The sequence below is a fragment of the Silurus meridionalis genome, chromosome 1 (genome assembly GCF_014805685.1).
Source record: "Silurus meridionalis isolate SWU-2019-XX chromosome 1, ASM1480568v1, whole genome shotgun sequence".
Lineage (NCBI taxonomy): Eukaryota > Metazoa > Chordata > Actinopteri > Siluriformes > Siluridae > Silurus > Silurus meridionalis.
Window position 1 is genome coordinate 26,530,680 of NC_060884.1, and position 25,911 is coordinate 26,556,590.

The following is a 25,911-nucleotide window of genomic DNA, read 5'->3' on the forward strand; positions in this document are numbered from 1 at the left end:
GGAGAGGAGGAAGACGTCTACAGAGACGGCAGGGAAAGGAGCAGTGTAGGAGAGTGGAGGTTCGGGTTGGTACTTTAAATGTTGGTACTATGACGGGTAAAGGGAGAGAGGTAGCTGATATGATGGAGAGGAGAAAGGTAGATATGTTGTGTGTTCAGGAGACCAAGTGGAAAGGGAGTAAGGCCAGGAACATTGGAGGTGGGTTTAAACTGTTTTATCATGGTGTGGATGGAAAGAGAAATGGTGTAGGGGTGATTCTGAAGGAAGAGTACAGTAAGAGTGTAGTGGAGGTGAAGAGAGTTTCTGATAGGGTGATGATCGTGAAGGTGGAAGTTGAAGGGATGATGATAAATGTCATCAGTGCCTATGCTCCACAAGTTGGCTGTGAGATGGAGGAGAAGGAAAGATTCTGGAGTGAATTAGATGAAGTGGTAGATGGTGTACCTAGGAAAGAACGGTTAGTGATTGGGGCGGACTTTAATGGGCATGTGGGTGAAGGGAACAGAGGTGATGAGGAGGTGATGGGTAGGTATGGTTTTAAGGAGAGGAATGTGGAAGGGCAGATGGTGGTAGATTTTGCTAAAAGGATGGAAATGGCAGTGGTGAACACTTATTTTAAAAGAAGGAGGATCATAGGGTGACGATAAGAGTGGAGGAAGGTGCACACAGGTGGACTATGTGCTATGCAGGAGATGCAACCTGAAGGAGATTGGCGACTGTAAGGTGTTGGCAGGGGACAGTGTAGCTAGACAGCATAGGATGGTGGTCTGTAGGATGGTTTTGGAGGCGAGGATGAAGAGGAGGAGAGTGAGGACTGAAAGAAGAATAAGATGGTGGAAACTGAAGGAGGAAGAGTGTAGTGTGAGGTTCAGGGAAGAGGTCAGAGAGAGGCTCAGTGGTGTTAAGGAGGTGTTGGATGATTGGGCAACTACTGCAGGAGTGATGAGGGAGGCAGCTAGAAAAGTACTTGGTGTGACATCTGGAAATAGAAAGGAAGACAAGGAGACGTGGTGGTGGAATGAGGAAGTGCAGGAGAGCATAAGGAGAAAGAGGTTGGCAAAACAGAAGTGGGATAGACAGAGTGATGAGAAAAGTAGGCAGGAGTACAAGGAGATGCGGCAGCAGGTTAAGAGGATGTGGCGAAAGCCAAGGAAAAGGCATATGAGGAGCTGTATGAGAGGTTGGACACTAAGGAAGGAGAAAAGGATTTGTACCGATTGGCCAGGCAGAGGGACCGAGCTGGAAAGGATGTACTGCAAGTTAGAGCAGTAAAGGATGGAGAGGAAATGTGTTGACTAGTGAGGAGAGTGTGTTGAGAAGGTGGAGGGAGTATTTTGAGCAGCTGATGAATGAGGAAAATCAGAGAGAGAGAAGGTTGGATGATGTGGAGATGGTGAAGCAGGATGTAGATAAGATTAGTAAGGAGGAAGTGAGAGCAGCGATTAAGAGGATGAAGAGTGGAAAGTCGGTTGGACCAGATGACATACCGGTGGAAGCGTGGAGATGTTTAGGAGAGATGGCAGTGGGGTTTTGACCAGATTGTTTAACAGGATTTTGGAAGGTGAGAAGATGCCTGAGGAATGGAGAAAGAGTGTGCTGGTACCGATCTTTAAGCATAAAGGAGATGTGCAGACCTGCAGTAACTACAGGGGTATTAAGTTGATCAGTCACACCATGAAGTTATGGGAAAGAGTAGTGGAAGCCAGGCTGAGAGAAGAGGTGACCATCTGTGAGCAACAGTATGGTTTCATGCCGAGGAAGAGCACCACAGATGCCATATTTGCTTTGAGAATGTTGATGGAGAAGTATAGAGAAGGACAGAAGGAATTGCATTGTGTATTTGTGGATTTAGAGAAGGCGACGACAGGGTGCCAAGAGAGGAGTTGTGGTACTGTATGAGGAAGTCAGGTGTGTCGGAGAAGTATGTAAGGGTGGTGCAGGACATGTATGAGGACAGTGTGACGGCAGTGAAGTGTGCAGCAGGTACGACAGACTGGTTTAGAGTGAAGGTTGGACTGCATCAAGGATCGGCCCTGAGCCCTTTCCTGTTTGCAGTGGTGATGGACAGGTTGACGGACGAGGTCAGACAGGAGTCTCCCTGGACTATGATGTTTGCGGATGATATTGTGATTTGTTGTGAGAGTAGGGAGCAGGTTGAGAAGAGCCTGGAGAGGTGGAGATATGCACTGGAGAAGGGGAATGAAACTCAGTAGGAGTAAGACAGAGTACATGTGTGTGAATGAGAGGGAGGGCAGTGGGTGGTGCGGTTGCAGGAGAAGAGCTTCAGAAGGTGGAGGAATTCAGGTACCTGGGTTCAACAGTGCAAAGTAATGGAGAGTGTGTTAGAGAAGTGAAGAAAAGAGTGCAGGCAGGGTGGAGTGGGTGGAGAAGAGTGACAGGAGTGATTTGTGATAGTAGGGTATCTGCAAAATTGAAAGGGAAAGTTTATAGGACTGTGGTGAGACCTGCGATGTTGTATGGTTTAGAGACAGTGGCATTGAGTAAAAGACAGGAGGTGGAGCTGGAGGTAGCAGAGCTAAAGATGTTGAGGTTTTCGTTGGGAGTGGCGAGGATGGATAAGATTAGAAATGAGTTTATTAGAGGGACAGCGCATGTAGGATGTTTTGGTGACAAGGTGAGGGAGGCGAGATTGAGATGGTTTGGACATGTGCAGAGGAGGGACATAAATTATATTGGTAGAAGAATGCTGAGGATGGAGCCACCAGGTAGGAGGAAAAGAGGAAGGCCAAAAAGGAGGTTCATGGATGTGGTGAGGGAAGACATGCAGGTAGTTGGTGTAAAAGAGGCAGATGTAGAGGACAGGGTGGTATGGAGACGGATGATCCGCTGTGGCGACCCCTAATGGGAGCAGCCGAAAGAAGAAGAAGAAGATTTAAAATAATTAAAGAAAAAACCCTTAGACAAAACTGACATTGCAGTAGATAAAAAACACAATTTAGTAAAGATTTAGGTTAGTGTGATACTGAAACATGGTGTGTTGACTTTTAATTGGTCCTCAACTAAATTGTATCTTCTTTGCAGAAAAAATATGGAGAGGTTCTCTGATATTTTGGTGTCATATCCTACTGCTGAGCCTCACAGACGCTTTGCCCATCCTGGTATTTTCAGCAGCAGAAAGCCTCAGAGTGCTGGAAAGAAGCAAGACCATACTACCTAAAATGCCTTATTGCAAAAGAGGCTGTTGGTCATCCCGTGTTAGCTTTGCCATGAGACTGCTGCCTAGGTTGGTTTTCATTAATGTTAAACTTTATTTACCCAGGGTAGACTTGCTGAGAATTAGTGCTCAGTGCCCTGCTTTATAGGTTAGGATGCATGCTTGGGTACACAGATTAAAACCACATTATTGAGAAAAGTAAATCCAGGACCTTCTTGCTGTAAGATGACGGTGTTTAACACTGAACCACCGTGTTACCAGGCAAACCAGTGATTTTAATGACCATCACTGGTAAAAAAAAAAAAAAAGAAATAAAAAAATTAACTATTCCGGTATATTTTGTAGATTTTATGTTTTTCACAATAGTGTGCTGTGCCATTATGCTTACAATTACAGTTGTGTCAAAACCTATTGTATAGCACATGGTATTGCCATTAGCCGAAACTAAGACATACATCTTTAATTTTTGTCCTTCGCAAACAAAAAATAATAATTTGTTAGCTGTTGCAAAACAATAACATCCTTTGCATCCTTCCAGCATGAAGTCTAAACAGCACAGCTGTTTGGAATTTAGCGAGTTAGACAAATGTAAACAATGTGTGACACTACACAAGAAGTTAGGTATGGTTAATTATGCTGAACTGGGATTATAGGAACTTGTGCAATGTCTCTCAACCATTTACAACATGCAGAATTACTTAACTGTTGTAAAATTATGTGGATCATTTTTTACATTCTTTTTTGTTCCCAGGGCGTTTTGACTTGCATCAGCCACTATATGTTTGTCAGACGTGCCAGCATCAGTGGACCCCTGACTTGAAGGACCTCCTTAGGAGTGGATATTGGCCATCCTCGATCACCAAAAAGGACCTCCTGAGCTCCTTTCAGGAAGTCAAGGTCATCTCTCCGGGATTCTCCAGACAAGCCTTTGCAAAGCGGCTGGAGCGTCGCACTAAGATTGGAGGAAGAGTGTAATTGTTTTACCATATTAAAAAAAATCTTTCTATAAGCAGATATAACCACATTCCATTTCATCTTATATATCTTCCAGTCTGGACATATCAACAGCAATACACTACAGCACAGCTTCTTAGGAGTTTTCATATTTATTTGAGGAACACCAGCTCTGCAGGCCATTAAATGTGTATGCAAACACGCTGTTTATATTTGGCCTCATATTTTACATCACATGCCAGCTCATTAAAATAGTAACTATAGTAGGCTTCTAAAAGGTTTTACTGAAACTGCTTGTTTCTCACAGACGATTTTCCGGTTCAAAATCTAGTTTCTCTGGCTGGTTTCTCCAACATTGCCTATCCTAGCTTTAACAGTGTAACAACAATGCCTCTGACATATAAGTGTATGAGGAAAAAACAAACAAACAAATAAACAAACATAGGAATATTCATTTCAGCATTCGGTTAGTAGTATTTTTTTAATTTATGATAGACTCATGTAATTCATTCCAACAGCCCTAGTACAGACAGATATCATCAATTATGTAATATCAGATATCAGACTTTTCATTTAGATTATCTATAGAAATTGAGAACCTTGTAGGTTTTACTTTAGTATCATGCAGCAAAAAAGATATAGCATGTTTGAGTTATTTCCCCCTTCTTGGCATCATGTGTTCTGCAATGTGACTATTTCAAATGCGCACATTGCAATGTCGATTCGGAAAAAAGATATATCATGCAGCCCTCGCCTGCATTAAGCTCGATAATAAAAAAACACTGAAAGTCAAGTAATGTTAAGGTAACTTATGGTTCAAACACTACAAGCCTTTAAAATTAAAACTGTAACTCTTTCAATTTGTCTTAATTACCTTGTCCCTCCATAGTGCTCATCTGCTCCACCTGCCCTTCTGTAGTGCTCATTTGCTCCACCTGCTCCTCCTTAATGGTCACCTGCTCCACCTGCTCCTGCTTAATAGTCATCTGTTCCACCTTTTCCTCCTTGATGGTCACCTGCTCCACCTGCTCCTCCTTAATTGTCATCTGTTCCACCTGCTCCTCCTGGTTGCTTATCTGCTCCACCAGCATGTTTTTTGTCTCTTCCACCTGTGTGTTCCGCACCTCCTCCCGGTTGCTCGTGTTCTCCAATGGGTCACTGGGTGTGGGGTGCAGCGTAAACAGCTGATCATCATGGCCACTGGAATCTTCGTTCCAACCTTTGCAAGTTAAACAAGTTGGTATGTTTTGCTTACTTAGAACAGGTGCAGTTGAAACTCTTGTTTAACCTCTATTTTTTTTTAAGTGTTAATCTGTATGAATTTAATTTTGTGGGATTTTGGGCACCAAACTGCAAATGTGGTAAGATGGAATTTGACATGCATGTGTTGTGCGCTTCCCAAAAGATTGCTCTCTTTTGGTGACTGAATAAGAAAATTGTTTAAAAGATGGTTCACCCTAAAACTAAATTCCAGTCATCAACAACTTGTAAATATAATTAAAAAAAAAAACAACAACACTATGTAGATCAAATTGTGATGGTAGACAGGTAGAAACGTTTTTGGAGGCAGTTGTCTTACGAGTTGTAGTTTGCCAAATCTTACTAAGCGGATTGAGGGAGTGCTGTTTGGCTGTGTCTAAGCATTGTGTTAACAAATTCTTGTTGGTTATATAAAAATGGAAACCTCTCCCAAGTTTCTACTGTCATGGAGGTTAGAAGATAGGAGACAACTGAATTAAAGTTTTAGGGGGGAGCCCTGATCTCTTTAAGATTTAAACATTGATTAAAATCATTTGCATATTTAAAACAACTTGTGAACTGTGACATTAACAATATAGTGCCTGCATCGTACCTTCACAAAGGTATTCATAAAATAAACCTATCTTCTGAAGGTAGTCCTGGGCATAGGTGGAGAGTTTGCAGCGAGGGGTTAATATTTCACACTTGTATTCTTTCTTCTTGGTCTCCTTGCCAAGAAGCAAAATTGGCTTGTATCCACTGGCATGTAGTTTTTCAAGCTGCAATGACAAACATGTTTAAAGTAATAAAAAAATCAACAGCAAATAAAAAAACCCTAAGCATATTAGTTATTAAGAATATCTCACATTAAATGATTTAGTTAATAGGTTAATGCAATTCAGGATTTTAACTTTATGGTGAGTTTAGCTTTTGTATAACCAAGTTTGTGCAAACAGGAAAGGCTCATACTGTACAGTAGAAGCAAAAAACTATTATTTTATATAAAAAAACAGCAAAAAGATGAATCTGACACCATGAGTGTATCATAGAACTTTTTGCAACATTAGTAGCTCAGATTTAGCACCTACATTGGCAAGATTGTGTAACCACTGTACAATTGGACAATGACAATCTACAGATTTATTTAAAATAAAGGCAGAACCTTTATTATATGCCCAGGGTGAATCCTCCACATACATTTACAGCTGACGTGCACATTGTAAAGAGCTTTAAATAGTGCAGTGCGAATGTAGTAGAATTATTGCAGTCCATTTGTTATTTCTCATCCCCCTGATAAGAAAGTTTCATTATTGATTCTGTCATAATTCAAATCAATAAATTTTTTATTTGTATAGCGCTTTTAACAATGGGCATTGTCTCAAAGCAGCTTTACACAGATAATATGGTAAGAATAAATAGTTCTAGGTTTGTCACTTATGAGCGAGCCGGTGGTGACTGTGGCAAGGAAAAACTCCCTTTATTTATCCGGACAGTTTAATGTCACATACGAAATTGTACATACCATGACAATGGATTCATCCTTGATGGATGCAATGTTGTGGTTCTTCTTACGTCCAACCACCCATTCCTCTCGCTTCTCATCAAACCTCTGAAGCTTCTTCTTGAGCCGCTGCTTCAGAGGCTGCTCCTTTTTACAATTAGAACAGATCTTCTGTGCACAAAATAGAATGCCCTGACAAAAGGGACAAATCTTTTTTGTAGACCCCCCTGGCATTATATCAACCTGAAAGACTAAGGACAGACAGACTGACAATGATGGATAAGACAGACAGGAACACAAAGACAGATAGAGAGAGAAGTTTATGAAATAAAGACTGAAAAATAGATAATGATATTGATTAAAAAGATGGATAGAAATATAGTTAGTGAGGTTAATTGACACAGAGGTTTTGAGAGATTGACAGAGGTAGATAGCTAGACAGACAGACAGACAGACAGACAGACAGACAGACAGACAGACAGACAGATGTTGGCTCTTAGAAGTGCCTTTGGGTTCTGTAAATCAGGTGTAGCTTGGTTCGGACCGGTGACTCGTTTGACCTGATCTGGAGGAAGAACAGAAAATAATAATTATGTAGTGTAAAGTAGTTATGTTACATTAAAGTTTAAAAAGTGTACTCCATTAGTAAGATTCCCATTTTCTTATAAATACTTCAGATAAATGAATAAAAAAATTTTTGTACAACTAACATACGACTGGGGTTCCTCTTTCCAGATTTAAAAGCAAAGTTATGTGTATTAATGTCAGGCAATGTTTTATTGTTATTACTGACACATCCAGGGGTGTAGCCATCATTTCACAAGTGAGGAGGACAGAAGGAATAATAGAGTTCGGTTTCACAGCATTTCTTGATTATAGTCATTCAATTTAATCTACTGATTCAAGTTCATGGCTTTTGCATGCAATGTATTTCAATAGGAAGTATTTTTTTGGTGGCTCTGCAACATTTTTATTTTTGCCACTGGATACCACGGACTCTGTATTTATTTATTTTTTTTGTATTATAATAAACCATCGGCTGTGGTTCCTTCCATTCAAAATACAAAAATATATATTTCCCCGGTTAATTAAGGAGACTGCGTTAATTAGAGACACGCACATTTATTACAGTATAACGCTATATTATTTGTTTTGTTCTCATAAACATGTGGGGGAGAAAAATTACATTTGGCATTTCTGTCAGCATTACCCATGAGCCTCTGCCTCCGTTGCTATGGAGACGAAACCAGTCGTGCTAAGTGACACGAAAAAAAAAAACACGAATTAGTAGACTACATTTCGTGACTATATCACGAAATTCCGTAAGGTGGTGTTAAACAATAATAATAATAATAATAATAATAATAATAATAATAATAACATAATACCTTTTAACTGACAGGGTTTATTGACTGGCCCTTGAGAACGTAAACACAAGCATTCACGTCTTTTTAAATGCAGGGAAACACGTCCCCCACGTCCCCCGTGTTTTCTACACCACGTTGATCGAGATAAAGATAACTCCTAACCCAGACAATAACGCAATGCTCCAAGCTAATTCACCGTTCATCTGATATAATTTAAACTAGCTGGTATTGATGTTAGCTAGCCCTGTTTAGCAATACCTAATTTCACAAGTGTTTATTTTTTTTTCGCTGATAAGAAGTAAATCATTGGTCGGGCTATAATTATTGCTCTAGCATCTAAATTATATGGGTTTAATGGCAAAAAAGGCATTAATTACAACATTTAAACAAAATGTGATCATTCATGAGCCTGTAACTTACCTGGACAGTGGCTTGAGCACAATGAGAAGATTTCGCCTGCTGACTGGCTGACGGAGGCAGAGCATCATGGGTAATGCTGACAGAAATGCCAAATGTAAATAAAACATTTTTTCCCATCATTTTTATTAGAGAATGCAGAAAATATATTTTATAGTTTTTATACACTTATCATAAACGTGTGTCTCTATAATTAAAGCAGTCTCGTTAATTAACCAGGAGAATGTATTTACTGTATTTTGACTGGAAGGAACCCCTGACTGGTTTATAATAGAGAGTAGCTTACAGAATAATAAACAATAAAAACACGGATACAATCTCCTGATTAAATGTTGAGTAATAGTGCTTGATTAAAAAAAATCAATTGATTACATTTCGTGAACTATATGAAGAAATACTGAGACTGGGATGGGTGTTTTGATGCTAGAGCACCTCAAGACCTGGAGACTGTCCCATAAATTCTGGACACAAGAACAGGAGGAAACCCTCTGAAGCACAGGGAGATTATTATTATTATGTTTTATTATTAATCAGTGGTTAATTATATCATGTAATTATATCATGAGCTGCAGTGTGCTGATATAGTCAGAAGGGGGCGCTGTAGTCAAACTCATTCAGCCTTACCACACAGAACGCAAAGGTCACTGGCTTTGTTTCCACACACAACTCCAGATTTTCTCAAAATGACTTTAATAATTGTCTTTTTTTATTTATTTATTTTTTTTCCCCTAATTTGCTATTTTAACTTAACTTTTAAAATTTTCCAGCAGGTACACTGGTTTTTAGTAATAATTTGAACACAGCTAAAATACAAACACAAATATCTGACAAATCACAGGCAAACATGGCATGTACGTTACATTCTTAATGTTAACTCTCGCTCATCTTCTGTAATCAAAATTAACCTTAAAATTAGGGAATAAAGCCCAATAAGTTTGCTTTGGCATCTTCTAAAATGAACAAATGTCAGGTCTGAAAAAGTATTCTATATTATAATAAACCCTGTCCTACAATATAATGTGGATTGAGACAGTGCCATTGTGCCAGTAATATCAGTGGCCTTTCATAGTTTTTGTGTGCTAATCCATGTTATAGTGAAAACAATGTTACCTGAGCATATGATATAATAGTAAAATAATCTGTAATCTCAATAGTACACCCATGTTCAACAATTAGAACAAAACAGTTCTCATTTACCACAATGTTTATAAAGGATTAAAAAAGGGGAAAAATGTAAACCTACATGCATTTCTGACTACTTCTGTATGAATCTTAGAAGATTAATGCACACCATTTAGGTGTAATGATTTTGCAAGGATTTTGTGCTCCACTTTAGAAATAGAAACTGTTTGTCTTTCCAAGATTTATAGCACCATGATGCTGTTCTGTTGCCTGACTTATCAAGGGTTTGTAAATTTTTTAAAGAGATCTTAAGTGGTCAGAAGTCTAGCATTAGGGGGAGGATGTGAAGTGAGAGATAAGGGTCAGTTAAGAAGAAGGGGTCACAGGGGTAATAGAGTAATAGAGTAATGTGGAGTGATATGCTACTGTGAAACTGATATGAGGGATGAGGAGGATATAGTGAGATGAATATAGGACAGACCAGATTGAAAAAAGGAACATTATAAGTCACAATGAAGGCAGAAATTAGATGGCTCACAGATAAATAGAGATGGAATAAATGAGGGTACTGTATTGGGAAGTAAAGTGGCATTAAAAAAGAACAGATGTTTCTAAAATGTTTATTAGCAGAAATAATCAGTTATTTGAGGAGTTGTCTCATTCAGTAGAGTTTTAAAATAAGACATAAGGAGGAAATTTAGATTGAAATTCTCTCTCTCTCTCTCTCTCTCTCTCTCTCTCTCTCTCTCTCTCTCTCTCCCTCAGTCTCTCTGCTTAGTCAGCTCATTATCTAGTGGAGCCATAGACAGAATGGGTTTAAATCTCAGCATTGCCCCCCCCAGCCCTCTCTGCTTCTCTCTCTCTCTCTCTCTCTCTCTCTCTCTCTCTCTCTCTCTCTCTCTCTCTTGCTCCTCACCAGTTTGTTTACCTAGCTCCTCTTTTGTTGTCTAAGCCATCTTTTCTATCCCTTACTTTTTTTTTTTTGGAACTGCCATGTCTTTGACTGCTCCTCCTCATCAATGGCTTGCACCTGCATCCACACATCGCACACATTCAAGGTTGCACATCTTTGTTGTGCATTAAAAATTCTTCATAGAGTTCCTAGGCCGAGTTTGTTAGCTGGATCACTGAGAGGTCTTGTTGTGGGAGGATATTTTTTTTGTGATAGTTTTACTTTTTTTGCTTTTGGTGTCTCTCAGCAACTTCGCATAAAGTAGAGAATTTCCACATTTTATGATACACTTTCTGTAAATTTTGTGAGATGCTACGAGGGTTTCCTAATGAAATGGCCCCTTAAAATGGCAGTTTATTAGTCAGTTTAATGCTTTTAGGACGTTTTACACTGTAACTTAATTTATTAGAAAGAAAAATAGTAGGAAAGGTATGTGTATAAAAGGGAGAAATGTGTCAAGTGTTCTGCTGATATACCCTGTAAAAGTAAGTCTAAATTGTTTACTCTATTTCACTACCGCTAACATGATTGCTATTAAATTCTTGTATTTAGATATACATACAGTAAAATACAAAAGCAGTAGAAGCATCAGTATTTGGATTTAACCTTCTGATTAGTGCCTAAATACCTTAACCAGAGATCCATCAGTGTGATCTTATTGATAATAAAAATAATAATCTAAAAAATATTTTTTTTATATTGTGGCCCAGAAATAAATAAATTCATTCATTCATTCATTCATTAAAACAATCAAATTAATGGATAAATAAATAAAACCAATAATAATAACTAATACTTTAGAAATTATATATTTTTTGCAAAACTTAATTTCACTCTAATATAAAAAATGTAAGTCTATACTATGGAGTTGTAGGGGGTGGCTAAAGTGAAATTTTGACCTGTGGACATTAGATCAAGCTAGGAATTACATTTGACGCTCTTGACTAGGTGATTTTTCTCTTCCTCCCTAGAGATAAATAAAGAGAGCGAGGGGATCTGAAACCTACATCGCCTTTAATACACTGCAGAGCCAAGCGCTGCTCTGTGGCCCATGTTGTGTGAAGTGGGTAATGTGTGTAAGGAGCCCTAGAGGAAAAAGCCTCAGGCTGTTTGGCATGCTTGGCAACTAACCCCCTCCTTCCCCCTCTCACTCTCTCTGTCTGCCTCAGTGCATCCTGGTAGCCCAGTACTCTCCGCACATGCACATGTGTAAATATTTTAGCGTGAGGGGGAGGGCGGTGGGACCGGCGACAACTTCATAAATACTCAATGACAAATGGGCTGCCTTGCCACCGCCTGTCAAAGTTCACAATGATTTATTGATTTCTTTATTTGTCACATAAAAAAGGGAAATATCTTTCTCTCTCCATCACACTTACACAAGGTTGTGGCACATCGCTGGGTGACGTGAAAAAGAAAAAGGCTTCATGACCCGATCCTTGGATCCGTGAGGGATGTGAAATACATATACAGTAAATGCTTTACATTTTTCCGTTCGTTATAAAATAGCAAAGGGATCTGGGGTCTTGCTTTTCTCCCACTTCACTCTCTCCTGTGTCTGGAATTTATTTCTGTCTTGGTGTTAGCAGATGTTGTGATTGGTGTGGACAAGCTGATCAGTTCTTAGCCTGTTCAAAGATAATAATTATAAATTAGATTATGCCCCCAACAACTTATTTTTTATTGTATCTTATGTGTGATATTAAATATGTAATATTTGGATACATTTCAGGAACTTTTGCATTTTGGATGCAGCTCTTTAAGAAACTTCAGCACCTGTGAAAGAATATCGGGGTTCATGCCTTTATTTTATGTTGTTCGTCAAGTAGTCTGCAACACTGCACATACAATTTTCTCTGTTTTTCTTTCAATCCCTTTTTTCTTTGTGCCTTGTGTCTTCTTGTCTACCTTCTTGTCTCCCAACCAGCGCCCCCTCCCTACTGCATCGTCCCGCTCATGCTTTGGCGGTTGGCAGCCTGTCGATGAGAGTCATTGGTCGACGGCAGGCATAGTCAATGACCCTGACAGTGCGCAGTTATCGCCCTAATTAAGATGCCACACTTGAGTTAAACCGCTGCATTAGGATTTGATGGGGAATTGATCAGAGTGTCACAGGCAGCAATCGGATGAGAGAGATGAAGAGAGTGAAAGAGAAGCCGGGATGGAGGAGGGAGGTTTACTCAGGCACGCCACCTTCGTGTCAATGGTGTCTGAGGTGCAGGGGTTAAAGGTTAAGACAACCTTTGATTCCACTTGATCATCCCACTGCGTCTCAGCTTGATGGATTAATTACTGTGATATTGAAATGGAGGAATCTCAAGTGGGCTGTTAAACAGCGGGCAAGTGCCTGGAAGCCAATGTGTACATGTCTGTGTGTGGGGGTGTGTGTGTAATTTGGTTCATGTTAATTACAGTGTTTTTCAAATAGTTTACTCTCAAGTGGACTAGCAGAGTGTAGACAAACACGCATCTGGGGGTTAAAGGAACAGTTTACGCAATTTTCCTTTTAATGCAAATTCATTTGATCTACTATGTTATTTCTACACTTTACACTTTAAAGTTTTCTTACTTGCCGTTTCATTGGTTGCAGTTATAAGTCAACATATCTTAGAAGTGCAGGAAGCTTATAGCTGTAACTTTAGCATCATGAAAACTAAATCATCACACACTTTCCTCAAGTTGGTAAATAACTTTAGACATGCTAATAATTACATATAAAATTACCTATTAAAATTGTCTGATTAGACAATTTGTATATTTCAAAAGTTTATAATTAGAAGTTATATATTAGTCTATAAATATAATTAGAGTTGCATCACCCTGCAGAAATTCTACATGAAAACATTATAAAGGGTTCTTTAAAGAACCTATAAGAGGAAGAAGAATATTTTAGGCCAGGTAGTTGTCAAACTTTAGGCCAAATTCTGGATGCAAACCTAGCAAAGTAATTCAATGGATCAAATCAAGAAAACACTGGCCCAGAACTGTATCAGAACCATGAAGCTTAGTGCCTGAACCTAAATGTCTTCCGTAGCAGACCAGTGCCCCTTTGTTGCAGCCAGGCAAATGCATTTAAGCAAAAGTTTCATTTTATAATTAGGTCAATATAGCAAATAGAGAAAAGAAAAACAAAAAGAAAAATAAGAAAAATATGAAAAAAAAAAGAATTGTAAAATCAAAACAATTACAGTTTGTAAAGACAAATTGCAAATTGTGATCTAAGACTTCTCTGTGTTTAATAAGAAGGATATTATAGGAAAAAATAGCAACACAAGTATAAAAGGATAGGATGAGGTATTAATAATAATTATTTATTTTGAAAGCTAGAGCTAATCTCTGAGATATTGTTATGAACATTTGTAGTTTATTCATTTTTAATGGGCTGATATAAGAACAGCAAGTCTATACTCAGTTGTATAAATTAATTATAACTGTAAGTATCTCTAAGATAATTGTGAGTAACCCTGGATAAGGGTGTCTGCCAAAACTGTTGTAAATGTAACAAGAAAGACAACAAAACAAACCAGGTGAATACATTAATATACTGGATGGGAGACAAGGCAGATGATGTGTTAAGAGGGCAGTCTTTGGCTGATGTGCAGCAGCAGGAGTACAGTACTGTTAAAGAAACATTCAACAGATTGTTTTGTGCCCAAAAGAACGTAATCTACGAATGAGCAGATTCAATCAAAGAGTGCAGCAGCCAATTGAACCAGTTGATAATTTCCCTGTATGCTCTTTCAGAAAACTGTAACTATGGTGCTCGTCATGATGAACTACTTACAGATAGACTTTTAGTTGGTAAGAGACAGTACATTATCTGATGCAGCTAGACACAGACCTCACTCTTAAGAAAGCTATTAATATGGCATGAGAATCAGAAGTCATTAAAAAACAGCAGGCTGACTTAAGATGCGAGTCAAGTAGTGGGGCTAAAATCGATGCGGTGGCTGCAAAATCAAGCAAAATAACAGCCACACAGAGCCCATCAAAATTCAAAAGATCAGTTTTTCTAAGCATGCATTAACCTCAGCTCGGAACAAAACTGATACAAGGCCTTGTCAAAAAATACCTGGAAAATACCTGGTCATGGGAAATGGCAGTGCCCAGCCAAAGACTTTTCTTGCTACACATGTGAGAAGAATAAAGGGTACTACAGCAAGATGTGTAGACCTGTCAAAACAGTGCATGCTATCGAAGCAGGGGTGTGCAATGAATCATCAGAGCACTGTTTTTTAGGCTGGTTTCATGATGTTGGCTCATGGTTCATGATGATTTTCTATTAAAGAGATCCCAGCTGGTAATACCTTCAATTCAATTCAATTCATTTTTATTTGTGTAGTGCTTTTAACAATGAACATTGTATCAAAGCAGCTTTACACAAATAAGCCGCAGCTATGCGGAGCACAGTCCTGGAGAAGCTGCTCGAAGTGCACCAGGGAGTTGCTAGATGTCGACTGCGTGCTCGAAACTCAGTGTGGTGGCCGGGGCTAACTGGACAAGTAAATGAGCTTGTACAAAAATGCACGATATGTATTAAAGAATGGGTCAATCCAACTGAGGTTTAAATGCCTTCTGATTTTCCGACCAGACTGTGGCTTAAACTGCTTAAACTGGGTGCAGACTTGTTTTCAATACATGGGAGCCCTTATCTACTGGTGGTGGACTATTTTTTCAGGTTTATTGAGATTTCCAGGCTAACCCCTGCAAGATCAGATGATGTGATGGTCTATGTTTTCACGGCATGGAATCCCAGAGTTCCTTTTCTCAAATAATGGACCTCAATTTTTCAGCCAGACGTTTGCAAACTTTGCAGCAGACTATGGCGTCAGTCACATCACCAGCAGCCCAAGATTTGCTCAAAGCAATGGAGAAGCTGAGCGCCATGTTTAGATGGTAAAACATCTTCTTAGTTGAGCGGCATGTTCAGATGGTAAACATCATCTCAGCAAAGCAAAGTGGCCCTATTTGACAATGCTGGCCTACAATACAACACCGCAGCCAATGGCTACAGCCCTGCTCAGCTCCTAATAGGAAGGAAGCTATGTACACCAATACCACAGCATAATTCATTGTGCAGCTTGTATAGCAATATAGATTTACTGTCCTCTAAAAATAACTCAACATACAGCCATTATTGTCTAAATAACTGGTAACAAAAGTGAGAAAACTGTGTCCAAAGTGTCAATATTTTGTGTGAGCATAAATGTTATCTAGCACTTCCTTAATCCTTCATTAATCCTCAATCATCACATCATCCATCCATGTTACACACTCTATTGCTGCTGTATATTGTACAAAGGTTCCAAAGAAACTCTTTATCGTACCTGATGCACAATACTGTTATTTGCACTACCATGCACTCTCTCAAATTATGTGCATTACTGATGTCATATACTTTGTATCCCTATTTAATACTCATACTGTCTATATTGTCTCACATTATCTGTATTGTCTCATATAGTCTGTTTTGTCTTGCTTGTCTGTTTTGTCTTGTATAGTGATATTATAGTGATATATAGCCAAACGTGGAAGGACACAAGGAATTTGGTTCCAGCCATTGGTTACTCTCAAAAGTAAAGACATAAATAACACTTATGTCTTTACTTTTGAGAGTAACCAATGGCTGGAACCAAATTCCTTGTGTCAGAATTAGAATCAGGTTTATTGGAAAAGTGTGTTGACACACACTTTTCCAATAAACCTGATTCTAATTCTGATCCTCCTTCACCTGAGCTGCACAGGTTGTTGCTGGGATCCTCTTCCACTCCTCCATAATGTCATCACAGTGCTGCTGGATGTTAGACACATGGTGCTTCTGCAGCTTCCGCTTGAGGACGTCCCACAGGTGCTCAATATGGTTCAGGTCTGGAGACATACTTGGCCACTCCATCACTTTCACCTGTATTATGTAATTATGTGTTTGGGGCTGTTCGGCCCAGTTTCTGAAGGGAGGGCATCATGTTCTGCCTCAGAATGTCACAGTACATGTTGGAATCCCTGTTTTTCTCATTCAACCGCAACTCCCTAGTACCAGCAGCAGTCATGTAGTCCCATGATGTGACCACCACCATGCTTGACTGTAGGCAAGATGCTATTTTCTTGGAACTCCTCACCAGGGCATTGCCACACATGCAAACAAGTTTATCTTAGTCACAGGACATGGTTCCAGTAGTTCATGCTCTTAGACCGGTTGCCTTCAGCAAGCTGTTTGCGGGCTTTCTTGTGAGCCAGCTTCAGAAGAGGCTTATTTCTGGGACGACGGCCATGCAAACAGACTTGTTGCAGTGTGTGGTGTATGAGTACTGACAAGCGGACCATCTGCTTCTGTAACCTCTAAAGCAATGCTGGCAGCACTCCTGCATCTGTTTTTTTGACCACTGCACAAGGACTCAACTTCCCTTGTGAGGCCTGGTTCACGTGAAACCCGTCTTGAAAAACCTCTACTTGACCCTGGACAACTGTACTGTGACTTAGTATTCGATCTTATGGCCTCAAATTTTTAAAGCACCAAATGTTAACTGCTTTAATAAAAAATACGCACATTTGAATGGTCCTGTCAAGCAGACAAAAACATAAACATGGTGAATAGGACATGTGGCTTTGCATGGTTAGATGATGTACAGCTGTTTTCACTTAGGGTGTACTCACTTTTGTTGCCATCTATTTTTACAATAATGGCTGTAAGTTGAGTTATTTTTAGAGGACAGTAAATCTGTACTGCTGTACGAACTGTACACTGACTATTCTAAAATATATCCAAGTTTCATTTCTCTATTCCCTTAAGAAGATAAACTGAAAGGTTGCTGAAATGTGAGAGGTGTACTCACTTTTGTGAGATACTGTATTTCCTCACAGAAGTGACTTTTAGCATGTGCAATTTAAATGTAAAGGGCCCTGATGCTATAGGCGTTGATTAGAGGGCAGTAAGGTGTTTTACATACCTGAAGGAACAGATCCAAACATATTCATTTCTAACTATCGAGAGAGAGAGAGAGAGAGAGAGAGAGAGAGAGAGAGGTGTGTAAGAACTAATGGTTTGGTTTCTAAAATTAGTGCATTTACTATCCCATCAAGCCATCAATGGTTTGGCATAAGTGTACAGGATCAATTAAAGTGGTATAAGCTACATTCTTGGTTTATGTCACTCATAAATTTTACATAGATATATGATGCCCTTCTCATTTATGACAACCATAAAATGTAAATATCCAACCAGGAGGATTTTAAGTTGCAAGCCTTTTTTCCCCAAACCATCTTCAAGTGGAAAACGAAGTCTGAGGTTCCTACACAAAACAGTTGAGACAAAAATTCAGTCTGTATTGACACTATATAGCAGTTAGTATGACTACCTGAAGGTGTGGAAAAGGTTCACTAGAATACAGTGAATAAACAAATTTGTTAGAGCTATTTAGACTTTTTAGACAACTTTATTTGAACAGACTAGATCAAATAAATGTAGTTATTAATAGGATAAGGATACAAAAATATATTTTTTTCTTTATTGTAAATTAGACAACTCACCCCAAAGAATCACAGGATTTCTGGTTAAGAGTCTTAATGTGTAACAATCCTACGAGTTGCAACAAAAGTAACATAACTAGAGGTTTTTACATCCTATTATTCATCCTTTTACATCCTACCATCCCATCCATTCATAGGCCACGCCTACTTTGGGTTTAAATCCGAACACAGCTCCAGATATTTGGAGCAATAAATAGGTACAGATACAGTTTCTAACTTGGTTTTACATCCTTAGTGAGTATCTACCCAATTTGCACCCAGTGCTCCACTACAACCAGGATAAAGCCTTACTCAGGATGAATCTGATTAGAGACAAGTCCTTGGTGTGATGAATATAGGTAAATTCTGTAAATGGTCTGGTGCACAACCCATAACAAGTGCATTTATCTAGTACATGATCCAAGTTATGTACCAGTACAGAATTTCTACACAACAAAGCAACTCCCCAACCCTACTTTAATCCTAATCTTTTTTTTTTTTTTTATCTATGCAACATTATCATAAACAGTAGTTAAACCCTAACCCAGAGGTCAAATAGACATGAAATAGGGTTATTTAAGTTATGTATTTCTCATGTTTAAATGCATGAAATAAGGTTATGTGAGGTTTCCAAAAATAATGCATTTCCTACATAATATCATGGTCTATTCACACCCATTTGCACACACTCATTTTCTGTATTCCTTACTTTTTTCATTGCGCTGTCCTTTTCCACACTCATATAACCTGGGTCCTTATGAACTTTTTCCTCAGTGAGCTGATTTTCTTTTCCTTTCACCTTGTCCTTTTTTCTGACTCTAAATCTATGTCTCTAGGATATTTATTTCACCTGAATTTTCTTTCCGTTTCGAACTTGAATATATTTTCTTATAAACATTCAACATCTCTCTTCATCCATGCACCCCCCCCCCCCCCCCCCACACACACACCATTTTCTCTCTTTTTTCTCTCTCCTGCTCTCTGTCTCTCAGAGGGTCATTTGCCTTTTCAGATGAGATTATGAGGTATAATGGAGGGGGAGGTGGAGAGTGCTGAGACAAGGAGAAATGGCCTGCAGCAAAGATAGGAGATTTGATGGCTAGTCGATACAGCGGTCCGGCTGACAGAGAGCATGAGGGAAAAAACAGCTAAGGAGGGAAGACACATGGGAGAAAAAGGAATAAGAAGAGATTGTGCAACTCGGCCAAGCAGGAGCTGTAAGCATGGCCTTTATAAACTTTGTTTGAACACCATTTTCAATTCATAGAAATCAATCGACATCCCATATCCTCTTCTTAACGGTGACATATGCCAATTCGTGAGTGAGCCTTATATCACTATAATGTACTGATCATACATCATAGCGTATCTGACACTCACACCCATCGTAGCTTTTGCTCAGGCTCCTTAAATGCCCTTTATGGCTGCTTGGGGAGACAATGGTGCAACGCCTCTCAAACGTCCCACTCCACATCTCAGGCAGAATAGAGGGGCCCATTGCCGCGGTAACATTTCCATGGTGATGGATGGGGAGTGAAGATGACAGAATGGGGATTAACCTTGGTTTTATGGCTGAAGGCGGGGCCAGATGGCTGCCTTTGGGGTGGGAGGGGAGGGAGCCCCGCCTTAATGCATCATAAACAGGGCAAATGATGCATATGCAAAGTTCCTTTAAAGGAAAAACCATCCGTTACTGACTTAATGAGGGTTTTTTAATCAAACAGAGGTCAGTGCTATTAGAGACAATGACAAGATCAAATGTAGCTGCCAAAGATATATGGGACGGATGGTCACCTATTCCCAAACAAGATGGCGAAATGTCTTTCCTTACATCCTTCTTTTTGCTCCCCTCTCTCTCTCTCTCTCTCTCACACACACACACACACACACACACACACACACACACACACACACACACACACACACAAGCACAGAGTCAAATTCTCTTTCACTGCTTTTTTTTGACCCCCTGGGTGCTCAATGTTGATGGAGACAGTCTTCCTTTGCTTTACGACACATTCAATATTGTCTTGGATTGACACTTCCTGAGAGGGAGCATTTATGGGTCAAAGGCCGAAGGCAGACAAGCTATATTTGTCCCAGTCATTCTTTCCTAGACTCTTTTTTTTGTTTTTTTTGTACTTTACCTCTCAGGTTACTTGCATATCATGTGGCATCTACCTACAGGTCGGTACTGATTCAGTCTCTCCCATTGGGTCCTTGTGTCACAACAGTTAAAATTCAATTAAAATCAGATTTTTAAATGACAAACATTGCCCTGCAATTAATAATAATAATAATAATAATAATAATAATCATAATAATAATAATAATAATATTTAATAATAGTAATAAAAATAATAATAATAATAATAATTGCTTATAATACAACAGTTATGAATTATCCATCACAAGTCTTTTTTTTCTCTTTCATGAAGTTAATAATATATAATAAAATACTGCACAGTCATGTTTATTTTGAACGCACTCTTCCAAATAAACATTTACACATTAATTCATACATGTCTACTATGTAAACTGCTACTAAAGAAGTGTCATTATATACATATGCACATATAAAACTTTATAACCGTTTTATCTCTGTAAAGCTGCTTTGATATGATGTCTATTGTTAAATGTGCTACACAAATAAAAATGAATAAAATTGAATTGAACATATATGAAAAAGTGCATTAATAAAAAGATTTATTCGGACCAATCAGAGCCGCCACAAAAGAAAATGAATCAACTATAGCAACCAGATTGCTATAATATGTCATTGCATACTTTTGGATAACAAGAGTTAAGAGTTCCTTGATAGATAAGGAATTATTAATTGAAACTCCTTGTGTGGGTAAAGTCTGTAAGGTTTTATTTTTAACCTTTAAAGGTTCTTGCAGAGGTGCAAGCTAAACACTCCATCAATTTGTGTCTGATAAGTATAATTTTAGGAGGCACAAAGTTCCCACCTCACTCTGTTATCATAATATATCCAATTGAAAATGACACACACACACACACACACACACACACACACACACACACACACACACACACACACACACACACACACACACACAAAACCTCACTCTATCTCTCTCTCACAATGATTGAATGGGGGTGAAATAAGGGTGTCCCCTGATTGCTTTTGAGCGATTCCTCATCACAAGCGGGTACAAGTTCAACTCTAATAGTGTGTGAGAGTGTGTGTTTGTCTCTCTGTCACCCTGGGGCAGTAACATAAAGAGACATGTACGACTGGCCCCCCACCTTACTGTTAACAGAGTGTCTGGTGCAGTAATGTGCCATAAAGACAGACAGACGATTAACCTTGCTGGCCCGGCATGCACACCGTGGAGTGTGTGTGTCTGTGTGTGTGTGTGTGTGTGTCTGTGTTGGATGTCGTACTCTAACATGTCACTAGGTTGGTTTTATAGGCATGTTGGCGGACAGCTGACAGAAGTAAAGAGGCTCTATTACAAGTGTTATACTCACAGCTTCTCACAGACAGTCCATATCCTCCTTCATTTACTGGAAGAGAGACACGACTAAGGTTTCTTTTTTATGTATTTATCTGTGCATCTGAGTTAAATAGCCCAGTAAGCCCTACTCAGTGAAATGCAAATGGTTTACTATTCAAGTGAATTTTGTCTATGTTTGCCTGCAGCAATTCCGTAAAACTGAGAAATCTCACAGATTTTGGTTTCCGGTGCACCCTTCAAATGTTAGAAAAGCATCAGTTTCCTTTAACGGATAATGCGAGGAGACGGCTTAGCTCCATCAGCCTGTCAGCCCATGGCAGCAGCAATAAGAGCTGATGAAAGGTGATTAGAGACGATAGCGGTCCCCTCTTAGTGTCACGGCACATGACAGCAGTCCTCAGGCACAGGATAGAGTGGACGCATAAGAGAGAGGGGAAGGATGGACAGAAGAAGCAGAGTGGTTGAGTGGCCATGGCAGTCTGTCCCAGAGGATCTGTCTCCCTGCGTTGACCCGCTGACCTGCAGGACAGATCAGCACCTGGACCTCAGGCTGAAGAGACATGTAGACCCGGGAAATGAGAAATAGATGCAGACAAATACATCTATACAGACTGGTGCGCACACACACAGAACAACACATCCCATCCCAGTAAGAGAGTGACAGTAGCTCGCTGCCATTTCCAGAGTGTAGGAAGCAGTGTTATGTCTTGCAACATTGTCAACATTCATAAGCATTACTTTCAACCGTATAAATGAAAGAAAGAAAGCCAAAAAGTTGAGACAGTACATTTATGGCATTTGGCAGACACCCTTATCCAGTACAACTGAACAGCTATGTGGTAAAGGCCTTGTTCAGGGGCCCAGTAGTGGCAAATTTGTGTGGTTGGGATTTGAACTCACAACCTTCAGATCAAAAGTCCAGTGCCTTACCACTTAACTACCACCTCCAAGGAAAGAGTTTTTGATCTGAGTTTCTTCTGATCTGTTTTAAAAAAAATTGATACCCATTTTTCTTTTTCTGACAAAACCAACATTAAATTTTTATATTTTGTATTTGGTTTTGTGATGGTGAAAGTATATCGTGTGTAAGGAATAAAGCATGATTAGGGCGTGCTGTTTTGATGTGGCCTACAATTACAATGATGATGCCATTGTCAAAATTATGCACTTTAAGAATTCTTTTATGACTAATTAAACCATTTAACAGCTACATTTAATGTTCCAGAACATCCAAGATAAAAGTTCCTGTTATCCATTTTAAAACAAAAAAAGGGTGTTACATTAACAAGGAAATGGAAATCACAAATTCACAATTCTCTTAATGGAGGGCTGAGCCTGGAAGCTTCTTCCAAAGATAGATATGAATATCAATTGTATTTAATGTTTTTATTATAATCTTTGGATTACAATAAATGCCCACCATACACATCAGTGTGTTGGCAGCTACTATAAAAACAACATATATTAGAACAAGTGCATTGATTTTATTTATTGCTGGCAGTATTGCCAGAAATCTCTCACTTTCTGACCAATCCGAATTGAGCAAGTTATATATGTAAAACAAAAGCAACATAACAGTTTGGTTGAGAGGATTTATTTTACAGTTCTCTGGACTATAGTTTCATTTTTCAAGATATTAAAGAAAAACTTTTATTCGCCCTTTTTTTTATTAGGATACTAATAATTACAAGCTAAACATGCAAAATATGTGACTAAAATCTTCATATGTTACAATAGCAATCCATGTCTTAAAATATGAGACAGACACGAGAGTGTGATCAAACTTTCAAACACTGAAGCAAAAGAGTAATATGAATTCCAGTTTATTCAATTAACTGTAAAATACTAATGGATTTATGGCAACCATTTGGAATATAATTGACAAATTCACAAAATAACATTCTACACAAACACAATGTGTTTCACATACACAATTTTAACTGTCCAGAAATCTAGGTGTGTTTTTCTAAAAAAATGACCTTTTTGTTCGCTTATTAGTATACTGACATTTTTAAATTGTTGTCCATTTTCCAAATCACTTTGTAATAATATAGAAATATTCCTTCTAGCTAAACAAACAGTAGAAAGCATGCAAAAAGCATAAATCTAGTCTTTTGGTGAGGTATTAACTCAGTATTGATCACGAAAAATGCAGTACATGCCATTTAATGGCATGTCATGGGTGGTGTATGAGCAAAGAGTAAAACTATCCGATTCCATCAACAATTCCCCTCTGTTCATTCAGCTGGAGGCAATAACAATAACTTTAAAGGTTAATTGCTCCGTTTGCTCTTGTGCACATCCACCTTTAAGGTTGATGTAATGTTTAAGACTGTACTTTAAAACTCATTCCACTTTTATACCTCTCCTTTCATTTCATATTGTTTCGTTTCAGGATTTACCCACCGCTTCTACTCTGTCCATCTATTCCTCTGCTCTCCTGGCCTCTCCATCGATCTCTGCCAGTATCCAATGTCAAAGACACATTCAGATGCTTTTCCTCTCTCGTTAATAATTCACACTGTCTGAGTCATCAATAATAATTCTCACCAAGCAATCATTCAGCTTCACAACCAGTTCCAATGCATCACCCACTCTCACTGTCTCTCTTAGACTGGCATACATCAAGGCTCGGTTTTCTCTTCACTGTTTTGCACAAGTATATATTTAAGGAGAGTATTGTGTATTTCTTTTCTTACTGTTTTAGCTTAGTGCTTGTCTGATACTCACTAAATGTGTTTCCTGAACTGATTTCGTACTGTACTCCAGTGCATTGAATAATGAAGCACTGTGTTAAGACTACAACAAATATCCATGTGAATGTATACTTGTTTTTTCATTTATAAGACATTTACTTGTAAATAGAATACAATTGTCTATTAGTACAATACAACAGTGTATAGCTGTGTAAAACTGCAATGAGACAATGTCCATTGTAAAAAGTGCTATACAAATAAAACTGAGTTGAATTGAATTGAACTGAACTGGAAATGTAACCAATGTAAACCAGAGTCCCTGTTAGTGTCCACACAACAATGTGAAGACTTATATTAAACTTTTCAATGAGTTATAAGTCATGCATGCAGTAGTATCTATTCTGTTCTGCACCATTGCATAAAACATACTGAAATTACTATAAGTAAAGAGTCCTTCCTTAAAGGTTAAATAAAATAGTAAGCATGGTTCTTACTCTTGGGTTTGAACTCATCATGTGTTTATTTAAACAAAACCTTAACCCCTAAGCCACCACTGTGCACAATGTTTTCTCAATGATTCATAACACCAAGTCAAATGGCACAGTCCCATTGTGGTTTTTCAGATGATCAATGTGTTGTTGGAGTAATCACATCTGTCCTTCTTGCCCTACATAAACCATCCTTATCTCCAATCTGCTGCTGCTGTGTTTGAATCTTGTCTTGTCATCCTCTATATTTAAATAAGTGGACCATCATGCTGTAAAAGAGATAAGCCAGGAGAAGGAATATCTAATGGACATGTGAAAAACTCTCCAGTGGAGTTTGTGCCAAGTGAAAGTGGTTGAGTGATATTGGCAAAAGGGCCAGTGAGGAAAAAAAGAGCATGTTAGATTTAAGCATTTTCTTTAATGCTATAAGAGGTTATTGATATTTTGATTTTCGCTGTGGGGCAGCCTGTGCTGACACAGCACCTTTGTAGACGACCGTTTATGGGTGAAAGACATGCAGCTCCAGAATCCTGTCTTCAGAGTATGCTGAAACCCTGAAGAGAAATGTGATATATACATTTGGAAATACACAAGCCAAGGTATATTTGGTATTGTTGTTGTTGTTGTTGTTTTTTTGGGGGGGGGTTTTGTGTTAGATTTTGAACTATAACAGAGGTGGCAACATTGCTGACTAAAAAACCATCCTAGCAGAATAAATGTAATTGCAAAATGCCTAGTTATTTCAATGAATGGAACCGCTTTTTACAGTATGTACAATCTGAGCCAAGCAACAGATTTAAAACTCTGAGATTAAACATCTAATGTAACTGATACCTAACAATAAACATTAGTATGTCCAAAGGCCAAAGTTAATCTAGATAGAGTCACTGTGAAGTAAAAGTAAGCCCTACGATAGTCTATCACTTCCTGTGTCCTTTCTCTTCCAGTGAAGATGCTGTCCCATCAGGCAAATGTAATTCTATAAGAAAGTTGGGTCAGCAGAAGCACCTAGTTT

General features: G+C 38.7%; 1 protein-coding gene across 2 annotated transcripts; it reads right to left on the reverse strand.

The window, feature by feature from the left end:
* Positions 1-3,507: 3,507 nt before the first annotated feature.
* LOC124388767 (ring-infected erythrocyte surface antigen-like) lies at positions 3,508-8,675 on the reverse strand. 2 transcript variants are annotated; one of them, XM_046853899.1, is made up of 6 exons: positions 8,657-8,675; positions 7,376-7,434; positions 6,891-7,135; positions 5,982-6,147; positions 5,004-5,348; positions 3,508-4,127 (listed from the first exon to the last, which is right to left on the reverse strand). In XM_046853899.1, exons 3-6 carry the CDS (start codon positions 7,101-7,103, stop codon positions 4,060-4,062), a joined length of 792 nt encoding a protein of 263 aa, XP_046709855.1. In that variant the 5' UTR covers positions 7,104-7,135; positions 7,376-7,434; positions 8,657-8,675; the 3' UTR covers positions 3,508-4,059. The 2 variants fall into 2 exon arrangements, with proteins under 2 accessions (XP_046709855.1, XP_046709773.1); XM_046853817.1 differs by lacking the exons at positions 7,376-7,434; positions 8,657-8,675 and having other exon boundaries at positions 6,891-7,351.
* Between the last annotated feature and the right edge of the window lie 17,236 nt (positions 8,676-25,911).

What these genes read in the sequence shown, in the direction of transcription:
- LOC124388767 (XM_046853899.1), bottom strand. Translation starts at nt 7,103, where the DNA reads ATGCCAGGGGGGTCTACAAAAAAGATTTGTCCCTTTTGTCAGGGCATT. An exon ending in TTATGAATACCTTTGTGAAG is followed by an intron (nt 5,349 to 5,981) that starts GTACGATGCAGG and finishes TAACTTGCAAAG; the next exon opens with GTTGGAACGAAGATTCCAGT. An exon ending in GAGCACTATGGAGGGACAAG is followed by an intron (nt 4,128 to 5,003) that starts GTAATTAAGACA and finishes CTCCAATCTTAG; the next exon opens with TGCGACGCTCCAGCCGCTTT.